Genomic DNA, 27,273 nt, shown 5'->3' with positions numbered 1-27,273 from the left:
AATATATCTAGAATATTCTGAAGAATCCAAATTTGAGATCATACCGGTTGACGCATTTAAAATAAAAAAGTTGATATTGACCACTTTTTCATTACCATCTTGTATATATTTTTTTTTTGAAAAAAATAGGCAAGTAAAAATTTCAATGGATTATCTGAGCGCTTTTTTGAAAATTTCCCTTTTTTTATGCAATTTATTCCGTTGTTGTTTATTATTTATTTCGCTACTGCGGATGATCTTTTAATTGGTCTGGCAGATGTGAAAAGTTAAAATACTGCGAAAAATATGTGGCTTCCAAGGTATCAAATTTTAACTGTTAGACTGATATACAGGGTGTCCCGGTTCATGTGGGAAATCTCTCGGATTCAGGTAGAACATCGAAAAATAATACCGAACGTCCCTATAAAAAAATTCCTACAGGCCTTCTTTACGAAGAGCAGCCTCCTAAAGGACGCTGCTGGAAATTGGTTTTTCATAAAATACTTTTAAACTACCCGGTAGAATTTAATAAAAATTTTAGGTGATGAACACTATTAGGGACCTCTTAAAATGACATCCTTAAAATACATTTACCTTGTTTAATTTACCAGGGGCGGACTAGGTTGTACACTTTAATGCGTATATTTTTAACACCCTGTATGTTAAAGTCTAAAAAAAATAAATTTGGATACCTTGAGCCATAGGCTAAAAAAAAGGTACTCTTGTTCATTATCGATAAAATGAACCATTTTGAAGAAAAAAATAATAAACGAGCCAATGTTTTTTGTTTTAATTTTTTTTAAATGAGATAAGTACGCCAGTTATTTAAAGACCACAAATTTACATCGAAAATTTTTATATATAGTCATTTAATTTAAAAAAAATACATGTTCCTAAAAATACAGTGGTGTCCTAAAAAATACTTTAACAAAATATTTCTTAATTATAATACGTTTATTTCTTTTTCGTTATTCTTAAGATAAAAACTAAACATAAATAAAAAAAACTAAAAAAATTATGTAAACCAATTGTATTGTACCTGACTTATTTATCGGAATTTTTGCATTTTTAAACGAATTATTGTTACAAACGTTGCTATAGTCCAAATTTAGCAAATACCTATCATTTAAACCTAATCTGATAATGATAATATTTTTTTAATTTTTGTATTTTTTGGTAACTTTTAATTTAAATTACGTCAAAATATGGAGTTTACTTTTATTGAGTATGCAGATATGCATCTTATGTATGGTCTGGCGTCTTGCAGTGCATTGGAAGCAAAAAGATTGTACGAAGAAAGATTTCCCAATCGCATTATTCCGGATCAGAAAACATTTCAACGTGTTGATCAACGTCTAAGGGAAACTGGTAGGTTTCTGTTTTCCACTTAATGAGGTAATACTATTAAATTTTCTTAATGCAATTTTAGGATGTTTTGAAAAAAAATATGAATGGTTGTCGGAGGAGAACAGCACGTACAGTGCAATTGGAAGAAAATTTTTTAGACGCTGTAGCTGACACTCCTACAACGAGTACTCGAAAATTAGCCTTTATTTGGAGTTCCTCCAGAACAATCTTTCAGATTTATTAGAAGATTTGCCCCTTGCAACCCGCCGAGATATGTATTTTATGTATGATGGAGCCCCACCCCATTTTAGCCTTGCTGTAAGACACCACTTAAATAATACTTTTGAAAACCGTTGGATAGGTAGAGGAGGACCTGTTGCTTGGCCTCCTCGGTCTCCCGATCTAACGCCATTAGATTTTTATCTATGGGGTCACCTCAAAACCTTGGTGTATTCCACCCCAGTCGATATTCGGGAAGAACTGCTCCAAAGAATTACATTTCATTGTGATAATATAAAAAACAATCTTGGGTTATTGCAGCGAGTGCAGCAGTCCTCGATTCGTCGTGCCCGCGAATGTGTTAGAGTTCACGGAGCCTACGTCGAACCTACTTATGAAGTTTTTAATAATTAATTGTTTATTGCTCGTATTGAAGAATTTAACTTTTGTTTACATATTTGGTTTTTGGCATTTTTTTGTAAGTTGTTTTTTCTAATTTAAAAACATACACTCATCATAGGTTTTTTTTAAATTATTTTATAAAAGTATTTTTTAGGACACCACTGTATTTTCAGGAACATGTATTATTTTAAATTAAATGAATTTTTCTGTTCTTTAAATAACTAGCGTATCTCATTTAAAAAAAATAAAAAAAAACATTGACTCGTTTATTATTTTTTTTCTCCAAAACGGTTCATTTTATCGATAATAAACAAGAGTACCTTTTTTTTAGCCTAGGGTTCAACGTATCCAAATTTATTTTTTTTAGACTTTAACATTCAGGGTGTTAAAAATATACGCATTAAAGTGTACAACCTAGTCCGCCCCTGGTAAAGTAAACTAGTTAATGTATTTTAAGGATGGATTTAACATTTTAAGAGGTCCCTAATAGTGTCTATCACCTAAAATTTTTATTAAATTCTACCGGGTAGTTTAAAAGTAATTAATGAAAAACCAATTTCCAGCAGCGTCCTTTAGGAGGCTGTATCTTCGTAAAGAAGGCCTGTAGGAATTTTTTTTATAGGAACGTTCGGTATTATTTTTCGATGTTCTACCTGAATCCGAGAGATTTCCCACATGAACCGGAACACCCTGTATAAAATTCAGCATTTACACTATATAGGTACCATTTTGACAAGTTCAAGAAATTGTACTCACCTTGAATATCTGTTACCTGCCGAAGTCACGATGCGATTCAAGCTTTACGATTTCTATACTACTGTCCACGCTTCGTATATCGACATTTTACTTTTTATATTATGATGTAGGTCTATGGTTCACGGGATCTTATATTATAATATCAATTTACATTAAATTATTAAACAAATTTAATAATGTTAAATTGTTATTAGAAAAATTGCTTTAAATATTTATTTGAAACTACCAAATTGAAAAAAAAGTATTATCTGAAAGATTTTTTATAAGCCAAGTTCACTACCTTTGAATATTTCAGCTCAGCATTAATAATAGTTCAGCATCCTTTAAATAATATTTTTACACATTCAACTAATATCTCTGTCTAAAATAGTTGCAAAACCCTCTTACTGCTTTTATGTTGCATTTCTTATTTTGTCTGCTTTATTTAACAATTCCATTATAAAAACTTAACTTTAAATAAAATTTGTATACCTTTACTATTCAATTAACTTTACATGCAAATGCATGAATGATATTCATTTTCAAAATTTAATTTTTTTTTGGAAATAAATATGATTATAATTATGTAAATAAATCGATTTTTCAACTTTTATTTAATAAAAATATTTATAGTTTCTTATATATTTTTAAACCCAGCTATAAATTTTCTTAGTTTTTATTTAAGTAATACATTAGGTAAGAAATACATCAGGTAAGAAAAAATATAGATCGAGAGAAATTTAAATAACAATATTATAACGCAACGTGCTACTAAAATATGTAAATTAAAAAATATTTTCTGTATTAATATCCTCCTTAAAATTGAGAGATTGTTTTAATTTTTTTTTTTACTTTAAACAAGTATTATAAGATAAAGATTGTCGACATAATATTATAGGTTAGGCTACCTACTAATATAGTTGTAAATGTAGTTAAGTATTTTTCTTACACAGTAAGAACGGTTCGAACGAGTTTTAAAATATACTTTTATTTACCTATTTTAGACTCTTTCAAATTAATTCAAAGTCAATATGTAATTAAACTTTCTGTCTAATCTATCTAATTTTAAAAATTGGCCCAATGTTTATTTATTATTAATTTTAAATTCATTTAGGTAGCCAAACTAAATAGCTTTAGCAAAGTCAAACAATGATAAATGCATTTACAACTAATTTGTACGTAGCAATGAGTACCAAAAATACATTTTTTATTAATATCTAAATCTACATAATGATAACTAATGTCTATAGAGGGCACTAGGTGCACTGCGATATTGTGCAGTTCGAACCCGTCGACTGACACATTTGTAGCAGCACACATAAGCCAAACATCACTTAAACAATATTCTTCTGAATGCTCTTCTGAAGTCCTTGTTGAATATGGTGTAAATGACTGGGTTAAGGGCCGAATTCATGTACCTGAAATATTTTTTCTTATTAGTGTTAATATTTATTACAAGATATCAAGATTTTTGGATTTTTTTTTAACCTTAAATAATATCAAATAGTAAGAAAAATGCGACAATTAAATATAAAAATAATTTTAAATCAATTCTCATTTTGTTCTTTATTTCCAACATTTTACAACATTGAATTTTAAATTAAAATTACTTCTAGCTCGGTTTAATTGCTCTTTTGCAATTGAGTTCTTGTCAATATCGAAAATTATGCAAGTTCCTTTTGTAGACTCAGATATGATAATATAGATTGATATGATACTTGGCAGATAAGAGATAAATAACTAAAGGAACAAAACTAAATCCAACACAAATCGAAACTGTTCTGTTATCCCTGATGAATTTAATTCCTTTTTTGTATCTGTTGCATCCGGCCTTGTTAGTGATCTCAACGTTAACAACGTGCTTCGTGCGTGCTTTTGCCTTGCCTTTATGCCTTTTTCTTTTCCTTTAACTTTTTACTACTTTCCTTTATTGGTCGTTGACGCCATTTTTGTGCTACTTTTTATATGCTACTTTTCTAAATTATCCAAATTTACCGCTACCGCCAACTCAACAACTGTAATATCCAAATAAATGCAAAATTCACTAATAAAAAGCAGCACAAAAATGGCGTCAACGACCAAGAAAGGAAAGTAGTAAAAAGTTAAAGGAAAAGAAAAAGGCATAAAGGCAAGGCAAAAGCACGCACGAAGCCACGAGGCACGAGCTGGCCTCGGGCTTTTCCGGAATTTAGTTCCTCCGCGACTGTCGCGCTATGCGCGACTAGATGCGCAGAGGTTTTGAACCATGTGACAAATATTGCCTATCATTCGGACACTCTCTCCTTCGTACTTTCTCTATGGATTGTATGAAATTAACTCGTTCTATGAACGTCTATAATATCAGCAGCAAAATAATAAAGTCTTGTAAAGTATTTCTTGTCAGACCACTGACATACCTTTTTAATTTGTGTGTTTGCTCTGGAACCTTTCCAGATTCCTTCAAAAAAACAAAAGTTGTTTCTATCTTAAAAAATAGAGACCAGAACAATTGTAGTGATTATAGGCCTATTTCAATTATACCAGTTTTGTGTAAAATATTCGAAGTAATATTAAAAATAGACTTATTAAATTTTTTTGACAATAAAATGATGTATGAGGAACAATTTGGCTTTAGAACTGGCCAATCTACTATTAGAGCAGTCCTGGATGTTGTGGCAGATATGGTCGAGGGCCTTGAGGAGGGGAAGCAGGTTGGAATAACTTTGTTTGACCTCAGTAAAAGAAAAATTTGAACCGTTACGTTATAAGGGGCTGTCCTTGGAATTTGTTCGCATCTTATATATCAGGTCGCAATCAATATGTAGATTTTATTGGAAAACAATCTGACTACAGTAGTATTACCAGCGGCGTGCCTCAAGGCTCAAAATTGGGGTCGTTGTTGTTCATCATATATGTGAATGATTTGTATAGTTTGATCTTTCCAGATAGATGCATGCAATATGCAGACAATACTATACTTAAATATGAAAACAAGGAGCTAAATGCTCTGACATATAGCGAAAAAATATTACAGACCGCTGAGTCCTGGTTTACAAACAATAACTTAAAATTAAATAAAAAACTTAACAACTTATATTCTCAAGTAACAGTCAAGTGATATCTGGAAAATCTTTCAAGCTTCTTTGGATGAGAGATTGAGTTAGCGCACACACATATCTGTTTTGAAGAAAAAACTGTCCAGAGGTATCTTTGTAGTAGGAAATTTTTAAAATATTTTGGACAGAATAAAGTTAGTCAGTGCACATTATGCTATTTTTGATTCTCATAGGCGATATGGACTGGAACTTTGGGGCAACTCAGCTAAAGCATTAAATATCTTTATATTGCAAAAAAAGATGGTAAGAATAATGAGCGGTGCAGGCTACCGAGACCATTGCAGGCTACTTTTTATAGATTTAGGGATTTTAACTCTACCCTGCTTATATATTTATCTTCAATTAAGCCTTATACATACAAATAAAAATAAGTATAAATCCAACTCGGACTATCATCAGTATCCAACAAGCTCTGCATCGCTTCTGCGGCCATATAGGTATAGACTTGAATGTCAAGAAAGATTTCACCAGATACTGCATTATATAACACTTTACCAACGAATGTAAAAAACTCACCTACGAAAAAATTTAAAAAGACTGTCAAGCTTTATCTGATAGGAAATGCCTTCTACGCTATTCGGGAGTACATGGGGGCGCTCAATAAATAAGTACTCTCAAAACTCAAAAGTATTCGAACTATGATACCTTAAATATGTATTTTCTTTTTTCATCATGTAGATCAGTTCTATGTTAGTCAACCTTCATGTTGCATTTTGATAAAATGTGTCTTGATAAGTGTAATGTGTAAAATAGTGTAAGTATAATGTAAAAAAAATACAAGTCTGTCATGTATATTTAGTACCGATAAGCACTATGATTATTATTATTATTATTATTATTATTATTATTATTATTATTATTATTATTATTATTATTATTATTATTATTATTATTATTATTATTATTATTATTATTATTACCTGCTTAAAAAAAGTTGGGGCGTCGTTTAAAAGTCGTTTTTTTATTTGGCAGCCAGTGGGAAAATCCTAAACTTTTCTAACATTCAAAATTTATTAAGCTTACAGACTCCATACTCATGCTACCGAAAGACGTATTTATTTTTGTAACTGGCTAGCTCAAAAAAGTACTGATTAATTTTCCCCCATTTTTCTTTTTAGTTTTCCCAATTTTCTGGAGAATATGATATGGACCGACGAAAATATATTTTCAAACTGTGGCATTTTTAACAGAAATAAAATGAACGATTTGAACCTAAAATAATTCCCGACAATTTCGGGAAATTCGACCACCAGTTTGATTTAACCTAAATGTTTCGAAAAATCGAATTTTGGGTCTTTATTTTATTAATGGAACTCTTAACCAGGTAATCATCAATCAGTTTAAAAAAAAAACAAAGCTTAAGATTAATGATTATCAACAAAAAACCCACAGACATATCCATGGATGATAGTGACACCGACATAGTGGATCAGATTGTTTGTTGGAATGCCATACAAGAGCATGCTTGTTTTTTCATGAAAATTGTGAAAAAAAGTAAAAATAAAATATAAAAACTTAGATTTAATTCTAGAGGTAGATCCAAAAACTCATAACTTATTACTAAGGAAGAAAAAAGTTAATATAGCTTTGTCAAGGGCACGGGTGTTTAAGCAAATAAAAAAATATGTGCTTAGCTTTGGACACTTGAATCTTGGATCAGTGTTTGTCAGATGTTGTTGGTATTGCTCGATACAAATTTTGTAGAGAAGATCGTAGTAGAGGTAGAGGTGGAGGCGTAGACCTACATAAAAAGCTCAATAAAATGTGAGAGTTTAAGCTTTATGAATTTAATAGCAATAGAGGGTTTTGAACATTATTGGGTACGTATTAGAATAAACCAGAAGTTATCCATAGCAGTAGGTAATAATGTATTAGAATGTGTAAATATCCTGGATAGAATATTACCTGAAATTTTGCCTATAGATGAGTATGTTCTAGTTTTTGGTGATTTAAGCATCAATATGATAAATATTTAAAACCAAGTCAGCAAATTAGTTGATAGCTTTGACTTTTGTCAGGTAATTGATGAACCAACTCGTCTGACTGATACAACAGCCACTTTGCTAAACCCAATTTTTATTAACGATAAAAATATTATAACTACAATTGGGACATTAGATTTAAATGGGGTAAGTGATCACCTATTAACATTTTGCTATATAAACATATCATGTATAATAACTGAAATAAAATTTAAAAAAACTGAAATAAAAACTGAAAAATTTTTTACTATAAGGGATGTTAAGCATTTCGATAAACCTGAATTTTTACTCGACTTTCAGTCTAAAGTATGGTGGGATGAATTTTTCTACCTTCATGATATAGATAGTGAAGTTAAGTATCTGACTCATAATATAAAGTAGTTATTTGAAAAGCATGCTCCCGTAAGGTCCATTAGAGTGACTAATCCTTATGCACCATGGTTGAGTTATACAAAAAGGTAGGCAGGGGAGAGGGCAGACAAGGCTAGGCTCAGATGTAAATTAAACAACTCTACAGAAAATTTTGGACATTATGGAATCGTTTAGTTTCATCCTATAGTTTCGTCGTATAGTTTCATTTCGAAAAAACTAAACTTACGTACGGAAAAGTTGGCTTATTTGCAATATTTGGAGGCCCAAAAGGATCAACGAAAAGTTTGCCAAATTTTAAGAGATCTCAATGTTTATGTTCCTACAAATATAGTTGCATGTAATAATATTATACAGGGTGTTCATTTGAAAACTTCCCACCACGGATTTATCGAAAACCATTGTTTAAAAAAAACACCGAAATACGTCAAAAGGTTTGTCAAGGGGGACAACTTTCTAACCTAAAATTACTTCTCCCCCATTCACCCTCTGCCCCCCAGGGTCATCCTCTTAAAAATTTTAAATGGCAAGGGGTATCGAGTAATAGCTTGTTTAAAAGGTCTTTCGAAGTCTTTTATTTTGACGTTTGATTTTTTTAAATCGGTCGATTCGTTTTTGAGAAATTTAGAAAAATCTTTGTTTATCTTAATTTGTTCAGATAGAAAACAAAAATATGAAAATATCAGTTTTTATTTCAATAAGTGTTCAAAATGTTGCCCGTTTTTGGCCAAACAATAATATAGGCGATGTTCAAATTCCTGACGGACATTTTCAAAAACATGTTGTGGGATATCATGGCAGCTGTCGATGATGCGTTGACGAAGTTCATCCAAACTTTCAGGTTGGGGAGTAAACACAATAGATTTCAAATGACCCCACAGAAAAAAGTCTAACGGCGTTATATCAGGAGATCTAGCAGGCCATTCTATAGGCCCCCTTCGCCCTATCCATTTATCTGGAAACTCGTCGTCTATCCATTGCCGACCGGGAAGAACATAGTGAGGAGGAGCGCCGTCTTGCTGGAAATATATTTCAACCTCATCAAGTATAGGGTTTCCATCATAATCGATTTGGTTTGCAATGGATTCAGTGATAAGCGGATTGATGGTATTTTCCAACATATCGAAATAAATGTCTCCATTTAAATTTCCGTTAATAAATAATGGCCCAATCACTTTATTTCCTAAAATGCCTTCCCATACATTAATTTTTTTGAGGGTACTGGGTATACCCTTCTACAAATGCATGTGGATTTTCATTGCTCCAATATCTACAGTTATGCTTATTAACAAATCCATGTAGATAAAATGTGCATTCATCGCTGAAGCAGATATTCTTTACATGAATAGTATTATCATTAATCGCTTCAGTCATTTTTTCACAAAACGCAACTCGCCTATCGAAATCGTCTTCGGTTAACTCTTGCAATATATTCATTTTTAATGGATGAAATTTATGAAGTTTGGTAACTGTGTGAACAGAGCCTAATGAAATACCAGTGGCAGCAACAATTTTGCGTAATGAAGTATTAGGATTTATTCCAAAACCAAAACTTCAACTTGAGCGGCTTCATCCAAAATTCGCCGATGATCACGTTTTTTATTTGCAAGAAATCCAGTTTTAGTAAACTTAGTAATAAGGTCCAAAACATACCTATGCGAAGTTATCTTCTCCGGATGTCTGGCGTTAAACGTGACGGCAGTTTGCCGAGTACATTGATTTTGGGCACCATAAATTAGAATAATTTCCACTCTTTCGGCTAGTGTGTAAACCATTTTGGAAGTAAAATCTTCAATTCAACAAATAAATTTTCACTGTTCCAAGACTGTCACAAATGTAACTGACGGCAAAATAAATTCTTTATTTTCCTTAGCAACTATAAATAACTAAGCAGGTATAACAATAAATACAGTTCGCCCAGGATATCTGTGTTGATGAAAAGAATGCGGAAAAAAATTCAGGTTGTTATTTAGTTTTTTCCACGTCTAATCTTCGGAATTGCTGTTTATGTTGGTAGTTTCCGTTTTAAATTATAAACGAATTGTAGATTTGGCAAACCCTAACGGGCAACATTTTGAACTTTTTGAAATAAAAACTGATATTTTCATGTTTTTGTTTTCTATCTGAACAAATTAAGATAAACAAAGATTTTTCCAATTTTCGCGAAAACGAATTGACCGATTTAAAAAAATCAAACGTCAAAATAAAAGACTTCGAAAGACCTTTTAAACAAGCTATTACTCGATACCCCTTTCCATTTAAAATTGTTAAGGGGATGACCCTGGGGCGCAGAGGGGGGTGAAGTAATTTTAGGTTAGAAAGTTGTCCCCCTTGACAAACCTTTTGACGTATTTCGGCGTTTTTTTTTTAAATAGTGGTTTTCGATAAATCCGTGGTGGGAAGTTTTCAAATGAACACCCTGTATATAACTCATATTGTCAATAGTTGTCTCGAACATGGTCATTTCCTAAATTGCTGGAAAGAATCTCTTGTTACCCCACTGCCTAAAAAACATGATCTAAGATGATGATGATGATGATCTTATTCTATGATGATTTTAGTCTGCTTCTGGAAAGAGTTTCATGTTCAGATCACTGATTACTTTAATACAAATAGCTTTTTTCCTATGCATTAATCGGGCTTTAGAGCTAATCATAGTACAACAGTTGCACTTCTAAATATTACTGACAAAAATTCAAGATTAATAATTTTTTATCAAAAAAACTTTCGTTTATTGCTCTTTGCAATCTTCGTTTAAAAATTGTTTTGCACACCTTATTACCTTATTTAAATTAGACGATCTACATTATTCTCTTAAGCGGATGTTTCGCAAGTAAAATTATGGCACATCAAGGCACCTTTGGTTTATTTGATGCCTTTTGAAAGTACTTTTAAAAAATCAATTTTATTTTTTTCTGGCGTTATTATTTATCTCAGCTTTGCAATCATCTAAAATCGATTTAAAAATATATATTCTCAAAAAGTTTTATCCAATCCTTTCATTTTTCATATGGTAAAGGACATGTCACAGTTTCCAACACATAATACTAGTGCCAATCTATTTGCTATTATCCCATTCGTTTACTCGAGTAACACTAGCTCCAACACCTTCTACCATTTAATATTTGTTTACAGGTTTGTATATTCAATTTTTTAGAAGACGCTTTTTTAGCTCGCGCTTTAACTACAGTACCATATCTTACATAAAAATGAGCCAGTGCTGTTGCTCACAAAACATGACAGTTGCCAAACCCTCGACTGAAGACTTCGTTAACAAAATGTCAAATTCACACCCCCATTACTGTTGTTATCTCGTATATGTGTTAACTTTGGATGCAACCTTGATTCGAATCTCTAGTACTTTGCCCTTGAGAAATCCTCTGACTTCTTTCTGTCATATTTTTAAAATTAAGCTTTGTGAAAATTATCATGTGTGTTTGTGCCTTGCAAATACTACAACTTATTGATTTACATTACTTCACTTTATGATTTATACCTTAACAATCGTAACACAACCTGTGACCTTGTATAAAGTTCCTTTTCTCCTTAAGTCCCTGAATATAAATCATTCGTTTATTGAGTGCCGTTTTGAACTATAAGACATCCAAGCATTTTTTTAATATGAGTCTCAACAAAAGGTTTTCCCTTCTTTCTTTTTCGGAAAAAAAAAACTTCTTTCCCTTTTTCTGAAGTTCCGCCCTTTGTCAAACTTATATTTTTTTTTGAAAACATTATTTATTTAAGCAATCAGTTACATAAAAGATATAACAATTATTATTAAAGTTAAATACATTTTTTGAAAGCTAATATGAATGATAAACTCTTAAACAATGCATTTATAGCATTGGTACAAGAGTTTCAGTAATAACTAAACCACAACACGTGTAGTCTTCAAAACAAAGGTAAAAACACAAAGTCACGGTCTCATCAAATCCATATAATTTTTTAAAAGCTACACGTGTTTCGCTCCTATCGGAGCATCATCAGGCCTAAAAAATACATTAAGATATTTAACTCAGGGAGCGGATATTTTGTATGAGTGCTCAAAAGGCAAAAAACTGGATTTGTTAGAAAAAATGGAAATATAACTAAAGCTAAGAAGAGCCCTGTCCTTGTATGTGTGAACGATATTTTCACGTTTGAAACTCACCTCATTTATAACAACCTCTCTTAAAAAGTCTTTTCTTCTTTTTTTCTTTTTCGATATTTTTATTCTTAAGATTATTTACTTATATTCACACATATTAGTATAGTTCGGATTGTTTCCCATTTTTGATTATGTTACTTGGTGGCCTATGGGTTAGACGCGCGCCTGTGAATCTAAAGGTTGCTGGATCGTTCCCCACTGGTAACATTTTACTTTTTTATTTTTTTAAGCATATATTTTTATCTATGGTGGGAATTGGTAACTTAACCTAGCTTTTCTTTTGTTGTTTGTTGTAATGTGATCTGTGTAGGTCTAGGTAATGAGTTTTATAAGCGTTCTTTTTGTGAAAAATATCTTAATGTAGGCCTGATGATGCTCCGATAGGAGCGAAACACGTGTAGCTTTAAAAAAAAAATTATATGGATTTGATGAGACCGTGACTTTGTGTTTTTACCTTTGTTTTGTTTTCGTTTGGTCTCTTAGAGAAAAAAAAATGGATGATACGTTTCTATTACGTGTAGTCTTGTTTTATAATCATTACATAAAATTAAATAATACCTAAACAAACAGAAAACAAACAAGAATTTTAACATTGACTAACAACAATCTCAAGTTTCTTAATAAATCTGTAGTAAGAATTCTCCAGTTTTATTTCGGAAGGCAAAAAATTAAATATCTGTGAAGCTTCATCTATAGGATTTCTTAGAGCTATGTTAGTTCTAGCATTTTTATTTCTTAGTTGATATGAATGTATGTCATTTGAGTATACAATAGTATGATTGGACTTTTGTAGCTTAATTTTGCCTGCTCCAACTCGTAAATCTTTTCAATGGGCTGTATTTTTAGCATTTCAAACAAATCATTGGTGTGCATAAGGTAGTCAAGATCGAAGATGATTAAGTATTTTATTTTACAACATTTTGACTTCTTGAAAATTAATGTTGGAATATGTGCCCCACACCGGAATGAAATATCTTATGTAACGAAGTTACTAAATTAATTGTAATTCTCTTATTTATCTATAGAATTACTCGGTTCTTTTTCCAACATAGATTATTAATTTTCAAAATTCATATTGACAACTAAGCTTTGCCCAATAAATTTAGGAAAGTTTCTATTTTGGTAATAAACGCGCGACCGGATTAATTATTAATTTCTCATCGCGTTTAATACCTCAGCACCGTTTGTGTCCGTACCACCACTACTGTTAGAGTACCGCGCATGACCGGCAGTAGGCAGTCCGCCACCACTCGAGAAATCCGACCGAGCTAAGCCGTAGCCGATCGATAGTTCTAGCCTGGACACTTATCCCCGCTTCCATCGATACCTACAACAGAAGCCGAAATCATGCGAGGCGACGACCGCATCGCGATGGCAATTCCGCGCTGGGGCACATATTTTGCGTTGATTCGAAATAATATTTTACTGCAGTTATTATTGTAGTTTATAGTAAGATTACGCATTTAAAATTTTTAACTACCAAACTATTTTGATACTCGCTTTGAGTTTTAAAAAGAATAAAAATTCGGTATTTAAATTAGGTGGGTAAATTAACAATTTTATTTTTAACTTACATTTTACAATCTTAATTTTATTTAGAATAATGCCTACCTCTTGCTGCATTAAGATCAGAAAAAATTAAAATGGATTTTAATTTTTTTTTTGTTTTTTTTTTTGATTATCTTCGGAATCATTCAAATTTTCGATTTTTTAAATAAGCAACAAAAATTTGGCGTAGGTACCTACTTTATTTTGTTTTCGGCATTAACATTTTTACGAAAAAGTAATACAGCAATGCAAAAACTTTCCCATAGCAACCAAGATAACACAAAAGTGTTAAGAATAAGTTTTTGAAAATTTCTTTTTTTTTTCAATAATCTTCAAAACCACATAAAAAAGTAATATATATATTTTTTTATATGGCACATTCTTTTACAAGTAAATAATGTGCAACTTTGGGGTAAATTATCCATTTTCGTATTTTGAGGGTAGACGAATTTGAAACACCGTTTATGTATATTTTTTCAATAAAATAAATAATAAAAAATATTTAAAACATTTATCATATATCTAAAAATACGTAATAATAAAAAAAATATATTATCTTGTAAAATGTAAAATATTAGGTCCCGCGGTATCTCCACTTAAGCCCTGGTTTCCTCAAAAGCGGTACCGATAAATTGCGGCCGCAATAATGCGTTGAATGACGTCATAGAAAACTGTACTATGCACATCATTAGCAATGGTTTTTAAGGATGCGTTGGTGGTCGCCGCAACGCAATATGACTGTACCGGCATAATGAATGCGGCAGCCATTGCGGCGAGAAACAGTTCGTTGACGATTTATTACTGTGTTGATGTGTTGTGACTTGTTGTGATTTCGTTTATTTTTTTATTATAAAACTGATAAAATTATATTACAAAGTTAACGTTATATAATAGTGTTTTTTTTTAGCGTAATGTGTTCTGGTATAAAACACCATGAATGGACAAGTGAGCAGGATGAAATATTGATAGATTTTGTTAGAAATCATGAATGTTTATATAATGTTCAATGTAAAGATTACAGAAAAACCCAATTAAAACAGAGTTTATGGACGGAAATAGCCCATATACTACAAATAACGGGTAATACAATAATACAACTTCTCATTACCATAAAAAATATATGTATATTTTTAATATATTACATTGTTGTGATTGATTTAGTTTTCTCGGTAATGCTGTTCCTGCCATGCTACAGCACCGGGTCCATTAAAATACGTTTTAAATGTCTCACGAAATTGAACTGGTATATTTGCCCCGCGTACGTTGTTGTGAATTAGTGGAAGTAAATTTTCTGTAGGAAGTGAGTATTTCTCTGTCCTCTTAGTCACTGTCGGAAGAATATTTGCTTCTTGCAGAAGATTATATAAAATACAGGCACACATTATAAGTTTATCCGTGGTTTCCGGACGCGTAGTAATTGGCTGAAAAAATATCCGAAAAAATGCACAAAGAATGCCAAAGGTATTTTCAGTTGTCCTGCGAGCTCGGGAAAGTCGGTAATTATAGATTGCTTTAGTTTTATCAGATACTGATTGATTTCGTGGATATGGTTTCATGAGATGCTCATGAAGAGCAAATGCCTCATCGCCGAGAATAACATGAGCACCAGCATATTCATGCCAGGCAATGGTTGTGGCGGTGGAATATTAAATTCTTTTTTCAGAATTTTTTTTCCAAATCTACTTTTTAAATATATGCCTAAAATGAAATTTATTTTATTAGAAAGATTATAAATTATATTCCTTGTTTGCATTTTACCTGTATCTCCTTCTCTGCCGTACGATCCTATGTCTACTGCAACAAATTTATTATCTGCATCTACAAGTGCCAACATCACTACAGAATGAAAGTCCTTGTAGTTGAAGAAAGTGGATCCACTATTTTGAAGCCTTGGAGCCTTTATCCGAATGTGCTTACCATCAATTGCTCCAACACAGTTCGGAAAATCCCAAAGAGATCTGAATTTCGTAGAAAAGGTTGGAGGAATGGAGGAAATGTTCAATCCTCTGTTGGTTGTGGCATTACCAAAGTAAGCATTCTTGTAACAATGGATTCAGCAACCTGCCTTATTATTACACTAATCCACGAATGGCATATTCTAAACTGAAATGCCAAGGATCGAAATGATTCTCCTGTAGCCAAAAACCTAAAAAAATAACATGTAGTAATTTAGAACACTTGTCTCGTTTTTATTTTTATATTTATAGATAATGACTGCAGCAAGAGATGGGGATATGTAAGAGATTATTACATAAAGAGACGAGGCAAACCTAGCACGGGTTCGTCTGGGGAAGCAGCAAAGAAAAGATCTGAGCAGCTGTCATTTTTAGATAGTATCTCTTCAGGCAAGAGAAGGTAAATTTATGTTACCTTATTTTGCTGATAATACCAACTTTATTATATTTTCAGCACTCTCAGCAACATAGAAAATTCTGAATCTCAGGAGAGTGTAAAAAATAGCACGGCTCATTGCAGTAAAGAGAGCAACAACATAGAGCAACAACAGTCTGAATTACTTACTGTAGACGACACTAGTAGCAATATTTTAGATATTCCAGAAAATGGAGCTGAAACTGAGAAAACTCCAAAAGTTACTAAACGTAAATGTTCAACTACATACACACCTGCTGATGAACGTTTGAAGATATTAAGACAAATAGCTGAAAGGCAAGATCAAAACAAAATGGAAAAGCAGGATGAAAATGATTTATTCTTTGCATCCATAGCAAAAATAACTAGCAAGCTGCCAAAAATCGTTCAGGCTAGGCTTCGAATGCAAATTGGAAATTTAGTTGGAAATGCAGAGATAGAACATCTATCACCATTGCCAAGTGCTGACTATGGGCGTAGACCATTATCAGCAGGTAGCTCAACATCATACAGTACATTTGTTTCCGATGATTCTGTAACACCAATAGGAGCATCCGCTACTTTAGTATTGGCGGAGCCCAGCCAAGAGTATTTTATAAATTTGTAAATTTATCAAAACATGTGTATTTACCAAAACATACATGCTACTTTACTTTACTGTATTTGTGTTTGATGTAGTTAGTATTAATGAAATACATACCTTAGAAGCAGGCATAATTTTTGCTTAGGAGTCAATGGATTTTGAACACGATTTGTTGGTTTTGAAGAAAGATCATCTTTTATATATCCCAAGATATAATCAAATAAGACTGGTGTCAAACGAAAATATTCCCTGAACTAATTTTCGTTAGTATATAGATGGCGACAGATCAAAATTTTGTAAGCACCCTCTGTAGTTCTTTTCTTAAAAGGGTCAGATTTACTCCTTCTATGTATCTCTTCATCTAATTCCTCTCCATTTAACACTACCAAAAGAGCAACATCGAGATCATCCATGTCGATTGTTTTTAACGCAAAACGGTACTGGCGACGCTTTCTGAGTTTACACAATTATTTGCCGCAATTAATAACCCTGATTTTTCCACCGCAATCTGTCGTCATTCAACGCATTATTGCGGCCGCAACTTATCGGTACCGCTTTTGAGGAAACCAGGGCTTTAGTCGTTCCACTGTACGGCGTGCGCCACCAAATCTCGGCTTCAATTTTGACGCCACGAAACCAGTGTCACGGCTAGAACTCTCGATCGGCTACGGGTAAGCCCCATAGTACCGTACATCGCTTCGCCGCCGCCAGCTACTTCACTCCGCCGCAGTTGCCAGCATGTAAGTATGGTAGGTAAGAAGGTAGGCAAATCCCTTTTTCCTATTCCTGATATTCACAAGATACTAGAGGGCTACGTCGGACCGTTACGAGATAGCACCCTGCATTGGATATTATTCCGTTATTCCCAACCTGACAACATTGCGATCTTCTACCTACATAATTAAGACCGTGTCTACAGACATTTTAAACAAAGTTGTTTTTCACATTTTAAACAATTTTGTTTCATGCTTTATTATCTCTGGTCTGTATCTGATTCGTTTATTTACTGTCATATTTAACCGTACCGCTTTTAAATTTTGCTTGCCGACATGAGTTCTCTTCATTGCACCCCTCCTCTTCTCTTCCCCCACCGTACCGTATTGAATTTGGCCGTATGTAAGGTTTATTAAGAAGTGTTAGCAGAGAGATGACATGTTAGATTTGGGGATGAATAAATGTGATTTTGTTGTAAATTTATGAATAACCCAGAAGATCGAGAGGGGATTAGAAGAAAATGAGTAAGCGCCAGTAATATCATTATACTTAGTACAGACAAAATAATATACGCATTATATATTTGATACTTAGCTGAAATAAGGAGAAAATCCTTACGTAGATATTATATTATATTACGGTAGATTGCTCTCACGAAAGATATTGTCTTTAGCAACATTGTCTTTATCACAAATATTCTCTAAGGCTAGAGAGCGTTTTTCTAAATATTCAAGAAATTTTGCAATAGTTCGCAATACTGTATTACTTGACTTTTTAAATAATTTTCATAAAAGAACCTTAGTTTGTAACCATCACAAATCGATTTAGTTATTCGTTGTTAATATCTGGACAAAAAATTATCGACCTTATTATACACACACGCAGAAATATCTAGCAAGACGTCACAAAATGGCAACAGTGGTTGCTTGCATTGTAAACATATGAGTATGTTTTATTATTTTTATTATATGTTTTATTATATGTATGTATTTTATGTTGCCAAGTTGCTTTTTTTTCATTAACTTTTTTGTTAAACTTTTTTTTTGTTTTGAAAAGTTTGGTGATTAGTCTCAAAGTATACCGGGTGACGCAGACAAAAGGGAACACTTAATACCTTTTTTACTTTTCAAGGCGTGTGAAAGATTTAAGTCATAAATTGTAACGAAAACTATTTTTCCGTGATTACTTGATTAAAAATTAAAACTTTCAACGCATTCGTGGCACCCTATTTTAATATTTTAAAAAGTGATTTTTTCTATGATATAAAACAAAAAGTGGAAAATGCAATATTATTGTTTTTAGAATATTATTTTCTATCAAAATACGTAATAATATACCAAGTATCCCATTTAAAATAAGAAAGTTAGTGTCACTTCCTGTTAAACCGGAAGTGGTGGAAAAGCATAGAATATGTCAAAAGATGCTTTTATAACTATTCCATCGATATACCAAATTTTATTTGTTTATCTTAAAGAGTAAAAAAGTTATTAAATGTTCCCTTTTTTCTGTCACGCGGTATATTATTAGTTAGCAAATAAAAGAAATTTTTGAAGAGTAGAGTTTTTAGTTGTTACAAAACACAACACATTCAAAAAAATTAGTAGAATAAGAAAAATATATATTGTTCGAGAAATTGGAAAATCAATTTGATATCATTGGCTGGAAGATAGTGAATTCGATTACACCGCCTATGCTAAGGTTTGCAGCTAAGCTTATTCTAAGCATTGAATTTCCTAAGGAATCAGCCTGTAAAGTTCAGCCAGGAACTCTGTCAGTAGAGTTCCTAAAATCGGTATATAAGATTTATAAAAATTCTTTATAAAATAATTTCTTCTATAAAAATTCCTTTATACATGCCTAAAGAAATCATATTTCTTTACAGGGGTTGCCTGAAGATGAAGAGAATAAATAAGAGATATTCAGTAAAGTTCTAAACTAAGTGCCACAAACTAATTACACATAATATATTATTATGATATTATATGGCAACATGCGGCCTGTAAAACAAAAATTGTGCAAGAGTGGCTACCAGAAGCCTCAAAGATGTTCAAAATGTCTAAGCTAAATTATCGAAAATGAAAACAACACAGCCACGAATAGGCAACCAAAATCAATTCGATGACAACGTTGTGGAGATTTTCGAGAGTAAAATTCAAAATTTTTGGACTATTAAGCATAATTCCTTGCAAGAACTTATTTCCGACTTTCTTCTTTGAAGTCCAGGGGCCGATTCATAATATAGGAAGGAAAAATAACTAATTTTGTGTGGTAATTTATGGGATCTAAGAAGAGAAGTCGCTAAACTTTATGATGCAGCAATAACATTGTTTCCTGAGAAAGTAAATATTGACATAAATACATGTTATTTATTAATCTGTTACCCTAAAAAAGTCCCAGGCCGATAGTAATAGAATTTCTACATCGGTTTTGTCGTAACGAGATATTTATTAACATTTTTTAACAAATTTGGTCCGTAGGGACCAGTTTGGAACCTTTAAGTCTTGTATGAGAAGCGCCATAAAGAAATTATTCAGAAAAATCAAAAATTATCAGGTGTCAAGTCTGGTCAGTCGGGGGGCCAACGTTTATATGCCAAGGAAAGAGAGGACCCGTTGTTGGGGTATCATGCTTCAAAGAATCATAATGTATTTATATAGCCGCGTTGTATGTTAATATAATGTTTTATAAGTCAAATATCTGTTAAAATGTAATAATTGCATTTTAAATAAACTCCAAATACCGAATTTCAACACAATCGGATCAATAGTAAAAGAGTCATTTATTTAAGTGTGTTTAGGTACTTAGGTACTGGTTTAAAATGCGTTTACGCTATTAGAAACTGAACGTGATCTTTGATAAAGAATTTTCCACCATAGTCAGGAAAAGAAAAATAGCATCCAAATGCATTGGAGAGCGCAGTAAGGTGGTGCCTACTTTAAGCAAATTTCGTTGTTAGTATTTTCTTTTATTCTTCTATTTGTGGCCATTCTTATTTGTTATTGTTAAAATAGAACTTATCCAAAGCAAGTTGATTATTATGTTATATACAGGGTGTTACAAAATTCGGTGCAAGTATTTTAGGAGCGTATTATTGACGGGTAAATAAGACTTTTTTCCTATAAACATTTGCCCTAAAAGCCGCAACTACAGGTGTGCGTCAAATTTTCTGAAAATTTGCAAATCCCTATTTTTTTAAGTGCTCTTAAGATTTTATATCACAAAAACGGTGTAAATGTGTTCCAATTTTAAAGAAGGATTTAGGGCCATAAAGTACCAGAGCCATTTTTTTTCTCAAACTAGAAAACCTTCCTATACCGATTTGTATGCCAAAATCTGAAAGGTTTTTCAATAGGGAAAAATAGAAACTCAAATTGTAACTTCAACATTCTATATCTCGCAAACTATCACCTTTTGAAGTGAGGTTTTGAATCTCGAATTTCCCAACCTCTCTCTTGAATTTATAATTCTCCTAGATTTTTTAAATTTTCTAGGTATCTTTTTTTTAATTGTATGCAACCATTTTGGATAAAATAGCAAAAAAAATAATAAACAAAAAAACAGTTACTTGTGTGCTTTATTTTTAACTTGGTCACTACCCTCACGGAGGAGTGAACTTTATCTCCTAAATGAACATGGGGTAAATATTATATTTTTAATCTTAATAGACACCTCAATTTAATGGTCCTCAATTTTCTTTTCAACATAGTCAATATCACCCCCATGAAAAAAATGTTTTATAAATTTCATGCTTAAAACTAATAATATAGATTCTAACTATCATTTGAAGAAAAAAGAAATAGCTACTAATTTTTTTTCTGCTATGAAATGCTGCTTGCTCTTACTAATTTGCATTTTTATCCTTCCTTAGAAACAAGACGCTATCACAACGTTTGTTTAATTCTAAAATCAATTATTCAACTGCAGAAAATGTATCTCTAAACTGTATTACGAAAGCAGTTAATGTGTTAATGTTGAAGCTCAGATATTTAGTCAAATGAATTCAGATAAACATGTTAACCGAAAATATGTTTAGGAGGACAGAATCAGTTGCAACCCGAAAACCAATCACGCCAAATCGATGGATAGTTGGAAACGAACCTATTGAAATTGCAGTTTTGGGTCACGTCAATATGGACCCAATATTAAGCATCAGGCAATTTTATTATGTTGCATATCTCAATCATATCAATACGAGCATTCGCCGAATTTTAATAATACATAAATTTTCCCCTACAAAATTCATCTTGTACAACAATTACGCGAATATAATTGCCAGATTATATCGAACAAATAATAAATAATTCAAATTTAATTTGTTTTTCCGCTTGGTATTTGTTTTTTCTAAACGGAATTGTTAACATTCACAATTGTTGATACTGGTCTGATAAAAATCCACATTTAGTCCTTGAGGTTGATACTCAACATCCTGAGAAATTAAATGTCTGGCTTGGACCTTATAGGAACTTGTTTCTACAGTTATTAGAAGATGCGATAGTTCATGCTTTGACACAAACGTTAGAAAATATAACACCCTTATATCCTTGCTAATTGGTAGATGAATCGGCCGAAGAGGACTAGTACAGTGGCCCGCAGGATCATCTGAGTTGACCTCCTTAGATTTTTTTATGGGGCCTTTAAAAAAATTATTATTGCATGATCCTATTACCATAAGAGATTATAATAACTACTAGATTGAGATATCACCTGAAGTTTCGACACTTTGATACATTCAGACTAAACTTACTATCCCTACATCAATCAGCAAGTATATCCAAGTCTTCCTGCAAAAGTGCTTAAAGTTAAAGTCAAAATTGTTTAAAATATAAAGTCATCAGTGAAAGCCAAAGCACAACTGTTCTGAAAGCAATTAAATATAGTATTTGCAAATAAAGAAAATTGGAGAACAATGTCCTCTTTGAGGTACTCCTGAGCCTATTTCTGCTAATCACCCAGAATAAAACTAGCGATCCACCCGAGTGTAGCCACACCAAAACCTAAATTAAACAAACCCCTCGATCAAAGGCCTTTGAAAAAAATTCTATAAATTGAGTCAACCTATTTAAAATCCTGAGCAATCCAAGGCATTGATTAACCTCTTTTGATAATAACAATAAATTTGTGACTGTCGATCAACCAGAACAAAAATCATGCTGATGCATATTGCCTAAATTTCGGCACATCCACCTTAATTGATCACTTACCAAGCTATCAAAAAGTTTGGGAATTAAACCACTAAATGCAGATACCTCTGTAGTTTCTGACCTTACTCCTTTCCCCATTCTTAAAAACAGGTATTTCAAAACTATACTTTCATTCGTCGGGAAATACAGAAATTTTCACTGATATGTTGAACAAAATGTGAAGTGTGATGCAATGACATTCATTCCAAAATTCCAAATGCTGCTCCTAACATAGGCAGTTTCAAAATAACTTTTAATTCTCTAAACTTCTCTCTTTCTTTTACACTCGTCGGATCGCCACTTACAAACTTAAGATAATCTGATATATTTATGCAACTTTCTCTTTTCTCAACTCAGAAGGAAACCAGTTATATATAAATATGTATAAAACAATATGTGCCTCTGCGAAGCTTCCTAAGAGAGATAAAGAGAACGATTCCCATTCCCACTATCTCATAAAAACAATTCAAATTAGACTCAATGTCGCTAAAAGAGAGTCACATTTCTCTCATTAGGCAAATTGTTTAAATAAAATAGCTGTAAAAATCCAAAATAATGCGCTAATAACATTGCATTAGATGCTTCCGGACCCTCAACTTTTTATTCATAAACATTATTTTGATGAGCTTTTCACAAATTCTAGTCACCAATGATATATACAGGGTGGCCCATCGAAAACGTACCGCAAGGCATTACAGGATGGAAAAAAACTTTTCTCGGCAAAATCCAAAAATACGTCAAGTATGTTTGTCAGGGAGACATCTTTTGACATAAAAACCATTTTAAAAAAGTTAAACCCCTAAGACATCCTCTTTTTTTTTTCAGATGGGACGGAGAGTCAAGTGGTACCTCCTTAAAAGGGCCTTGTCATTCTCTATACAACGCTGCTAAGTTTTTAAAAATCGAGTCACTCGTTCAAGAAAAATGAGCTTTTGAAATTTAAACAATAATGTGTGACGAAAAATGAAAAAAGCGATTTAATGCTTATCCTGTTAATCAAGTAAATGCTCGAAGTGCTGTCCGCCAACCTTCATGCAGTGATACAAATTATCTTCAAAACGTTGCCGAACGTTTAGAAGGATTTGCGGTGGTGTCACTTCGCGACATATGTTAATAATTCTTCTTCGCACCTCTTCTAATGTAGAAGGTGGAACAAGAAAAAATCTAAAGAACTTAAGTCGGGTGACCGATGCGGCCACTTAATTGTGCCCCTTCGTCCTATCCAGCTTCCTGGAAATTTGTCATTTAAATAGTTATTTAGTGTACTTTAGTGAGAGATGTGGATTGTTGGAATCAATTCCTGTTTATTGTATGCGCGGTCCTCTTTTATAATATTTGTTAGAGCTGGGTCGATGGCATTTTGGTTACAAATCTAAGTACATATCGCCTGTTAAATTTCCAGGGAGGAAAAAAGGGCCCACAATGGAATTTTCAAAAATACCAGGCCATATATTTAACTTCTGGGGGTGTTGTGTGTCTATTTCGTGGAAAATCCTTGGATTGCTGTCAGCCCACTAATGGCAATTGTGGCGATTCGCTAAACCATTTAGGAAGAAAGAACAGTCGTCTGAAAAACACATATTAAAAATGAAATTATTATTGTTTAACGCTCGCTCACTCATAACTTCGCAAAAATGCAAGCGACGATCAAAGTCGTCTTCATTCAATTCTTGCACTAAGCAAATTTTAGAAGCATGGAACTTGTATTTCTTCAATATCCTTTGGACACTTATTCGAGACACACCCGTTGCAATGGCCAATTGTCTTGTACTAAACGTACTATCCATTACAAAATCCCCTAATACTGCAATTGCCAGAGCTTCATGAAACCATGCATTTTCAATATTCCTCTTTCTGTTATGAACTGAACCTGTTTCGCGAAACTTTGCAACCAATTTGCGAACAATTTTCGAAGAGAGATGTTTCTCAGGATGCCGTTGATTAAATAAATTTAGCGACTGATTTCTACACTCATTGTTTTTAAAAAAAGCTTAATAATCTCTACTTTTTCTGCAATTAAGTACACTACAGAGCAAAGTCACATGCCATTGATAACGAACATCTATATGTGTTCGTTATCTATATGTGTTATATTGATCCTAGAATCACTCATTTATTTTAGTAAAATAAAGTGGTACTTCAAATATGTTTTCAATAACAGATTTAGCTAGATTGGCGATTATACTAGATGAAGAATATGAAGGACGGCAAAGAAATAGCAATCGCAGACATATTTGGATTCGTCCCATGTTGAAAAAAAAAATGAATTTTTTACCTTATATAAAAAACTTATGGACGATGAACTAAAGTTTTATCAGTATTTTCATATGTCTAAAAATCACTTTCGTGACATTTTGGATAAAATAACACAGGATATAATTAAAAGGAGTACGACCTTTAGAAAAGCTATTACACCAATCGAGAAACTAGCAGTTTGCTTAAGGGTAGTACCCAAATTAAAATATAGATATTTTGTAGTAAATCATATTTATTTAAACTTTATACTGATAAGCATTAACATAAGCTTTTAGCAACAATCTTTACATTTGTGTTCATTAATTACAAGAATCCGGAGAAAAATGGTTATAATAGGAAGAACAGGAAGTGTTTGAATATTCATCTGTAGGTGAGGAGAGGAAGGAGGGGAGACTAAAGGATTATTACCACTGTTGTTATTATCTAGATTATGATATTGGGGTTGGCCTGAATTATCTGTAGATGATGAATATGGCAATGAGGTTAGATAATTATTATCATTACTAATATTAGACACCATATCATACCGAGGTTTGTCCGGGAGTTGCGTTAACCACTAGGAAGGAGGTGGGGTGGGTCGTTTGGTTAAGGTTTAAGGGGGTCGTTTGGTCGAGGATTGATTTGTGAGTTGGGTGGGTCATTTGACTGATGGTTGGCGAAGGTGTAGTTGAGGAAATGAATGGGTACTTTTAAATTTTTCGTCGTCATCTAAGTAATTTTCTTCCATTTCAGCAACTAGTTTCAAAATCCTGGTTTTTACTACATGTATATCATTAGGAGAAAAAGAGGCCACTGTCTTTTTGATTCCTTCAAACAAGTGGTATAACCCACTTTTTTTCTTCAAATTCTTGTTCCTTTTTCTTTTCTTCAATAATATATTTTATTAAAGTGGTTCCTGCAGTTTCAGGCTCCTCCTTACGATTTTTTTCACTGCATCTACTAGCACGCTTCCTATTTTGTTGTAGAGTAAAATTGTTCTTGCCAGATGTCGAAGGAGTACTTTCAATTTGTGATGTGCTTGCGCTAGACATTTGTGTATTTTCTTCACAAGTTATATCTTCGTTACCACTCGAATTATCTACATTTTGTAGTGAAGTCAGACGTCTTGTATCTTTCATATGAGGAAGCAAAAATGACAAATTTTCTTCATATTTCCATTTCTTTTCATTCTCGGCGGTCTGATCTGTTGTGGTTTTTCGATACCGGCAAACTTTTCGAAATTGGGCACGTATAGATTCCCAGCGTTTCTTGCAATAGTCAGGGCCTATAAATAAAAGACATTTTCATTACATCATACAAAAACTAATTTCTAAGATCTAAGTAATAAATTAGTATCATAAAAAAATTGAATAGGTGTAATAGAGTTATTGTTGGATGATTTTTAGGCTTATTTCAGAGCTGCAAGCTTAATGAGCAATAGATTCGGAAATTAGTTTTTGAAATATTGTCTGATATAGTTATCATAATATATATATATATATGCAATTGTTCTAAAAGAGTATCCAGTAGTTAGATATCTGAAATTAAAAACAATATATAACATTGAGACAATAAATCAATATATATATATATATATATATATATATATATATATATATATATATATAAAAATAATATATAAAAAAATATAAAGTATATATATATATTGATATATTGTCTCAATGTTATATATTGTTTTTAATTTCAGATATCTAACTACTGGAGACTCTTTTAGAACAATTGCATTTATTTATCGACTTGGACATTCAACTGTACAGAATATTGTTTGCGAATTATGTGAAGCAATTATAAAAAATTTATTGTCAGAATGTATGGCAGTGCCAAAAAAAAAAAAAGATTGGGAAGATATTGCTATGAAATTTTGGGACCTATGGAATTTTCCAAACTGCATCGATGCAATAGATGGCAAGCACATTGAGATAGTTGCACCGCATAACAGCAGTTCTAACTTCTTTATTTATAAAAAACCTTTTCAGTGGTCTAACTAGGTTTGGTAAATGCTAATTATAAATTCATTGGCGTAGATATAGGCTCGTATGGCAGAAACAGTGATGGGGGTATCTTTAAAAATTCCAAATTAGGTAGGGGCTTAAAGAAAGGAAAACTGGACATTCCAGAGGCTAAAGCTCTTCAGGAACAAACATATTTGTACCTAACGTAATTATAGGAGATTCAGCATTTCCTTTACAAACCCATCTAATGACTCCCTATTCTGCATCGCAGGCCAAGGCTGATATAAAAAAACGTATTTTTAATTATCGTAGATATTGGTACAGAAATTTCGAATATATTTAAGAAAAATTAATTCTAAACCAGGCAATGTTGAGAATATTATTATGGCAACTTA

At 32.4% G+C, this 27,273-nt stretch overlaps 1 protein-coding gene across 1 annotated transcript in view; it reads right to left on the bottom strand.

Annotated features, from left to right (window-relative positions):
• Positions 1–3,672: 3,672 nt before the first annotated feature.
• The window catches only part of LOC126743605 (alpha-2C adrenergic receptor), a 243,995-nt gene continuing 220,394 nt past the window's right edge, over positions 3,673–27,273 (bottom strand). The window contains exon 5 of the mRNA XM_050450777.1: positions 3,673–4,100. Coding sequence (XP_050306734.1) covers positions 4,013–4,100 — 88 coding nt within the window. The 3' untranslated portion in view covers positions 3,673–4,012. The remainder of the gene's footprint in view (positions 4,101–27,273) is intronic.

Source organism: Anthonomus grandis, chromosome 1 (genome assembly GCF_022605725.1).
Source record: "Anthonomus grandis grandis chromosome 1, icAntGran1.3, whole genome shotgun sequence".
Lineage (NCBI taxonomy): Eukaryota > Metazoa > Arthropoda > Insecta > Coleoptera > Curculionidae > Anthonomus > Anthonomus grandis.
Note: the sequence above shows the minus strand (reverse complement) of the source record. Positions and strands in the feature narration are given on the sequence as shown.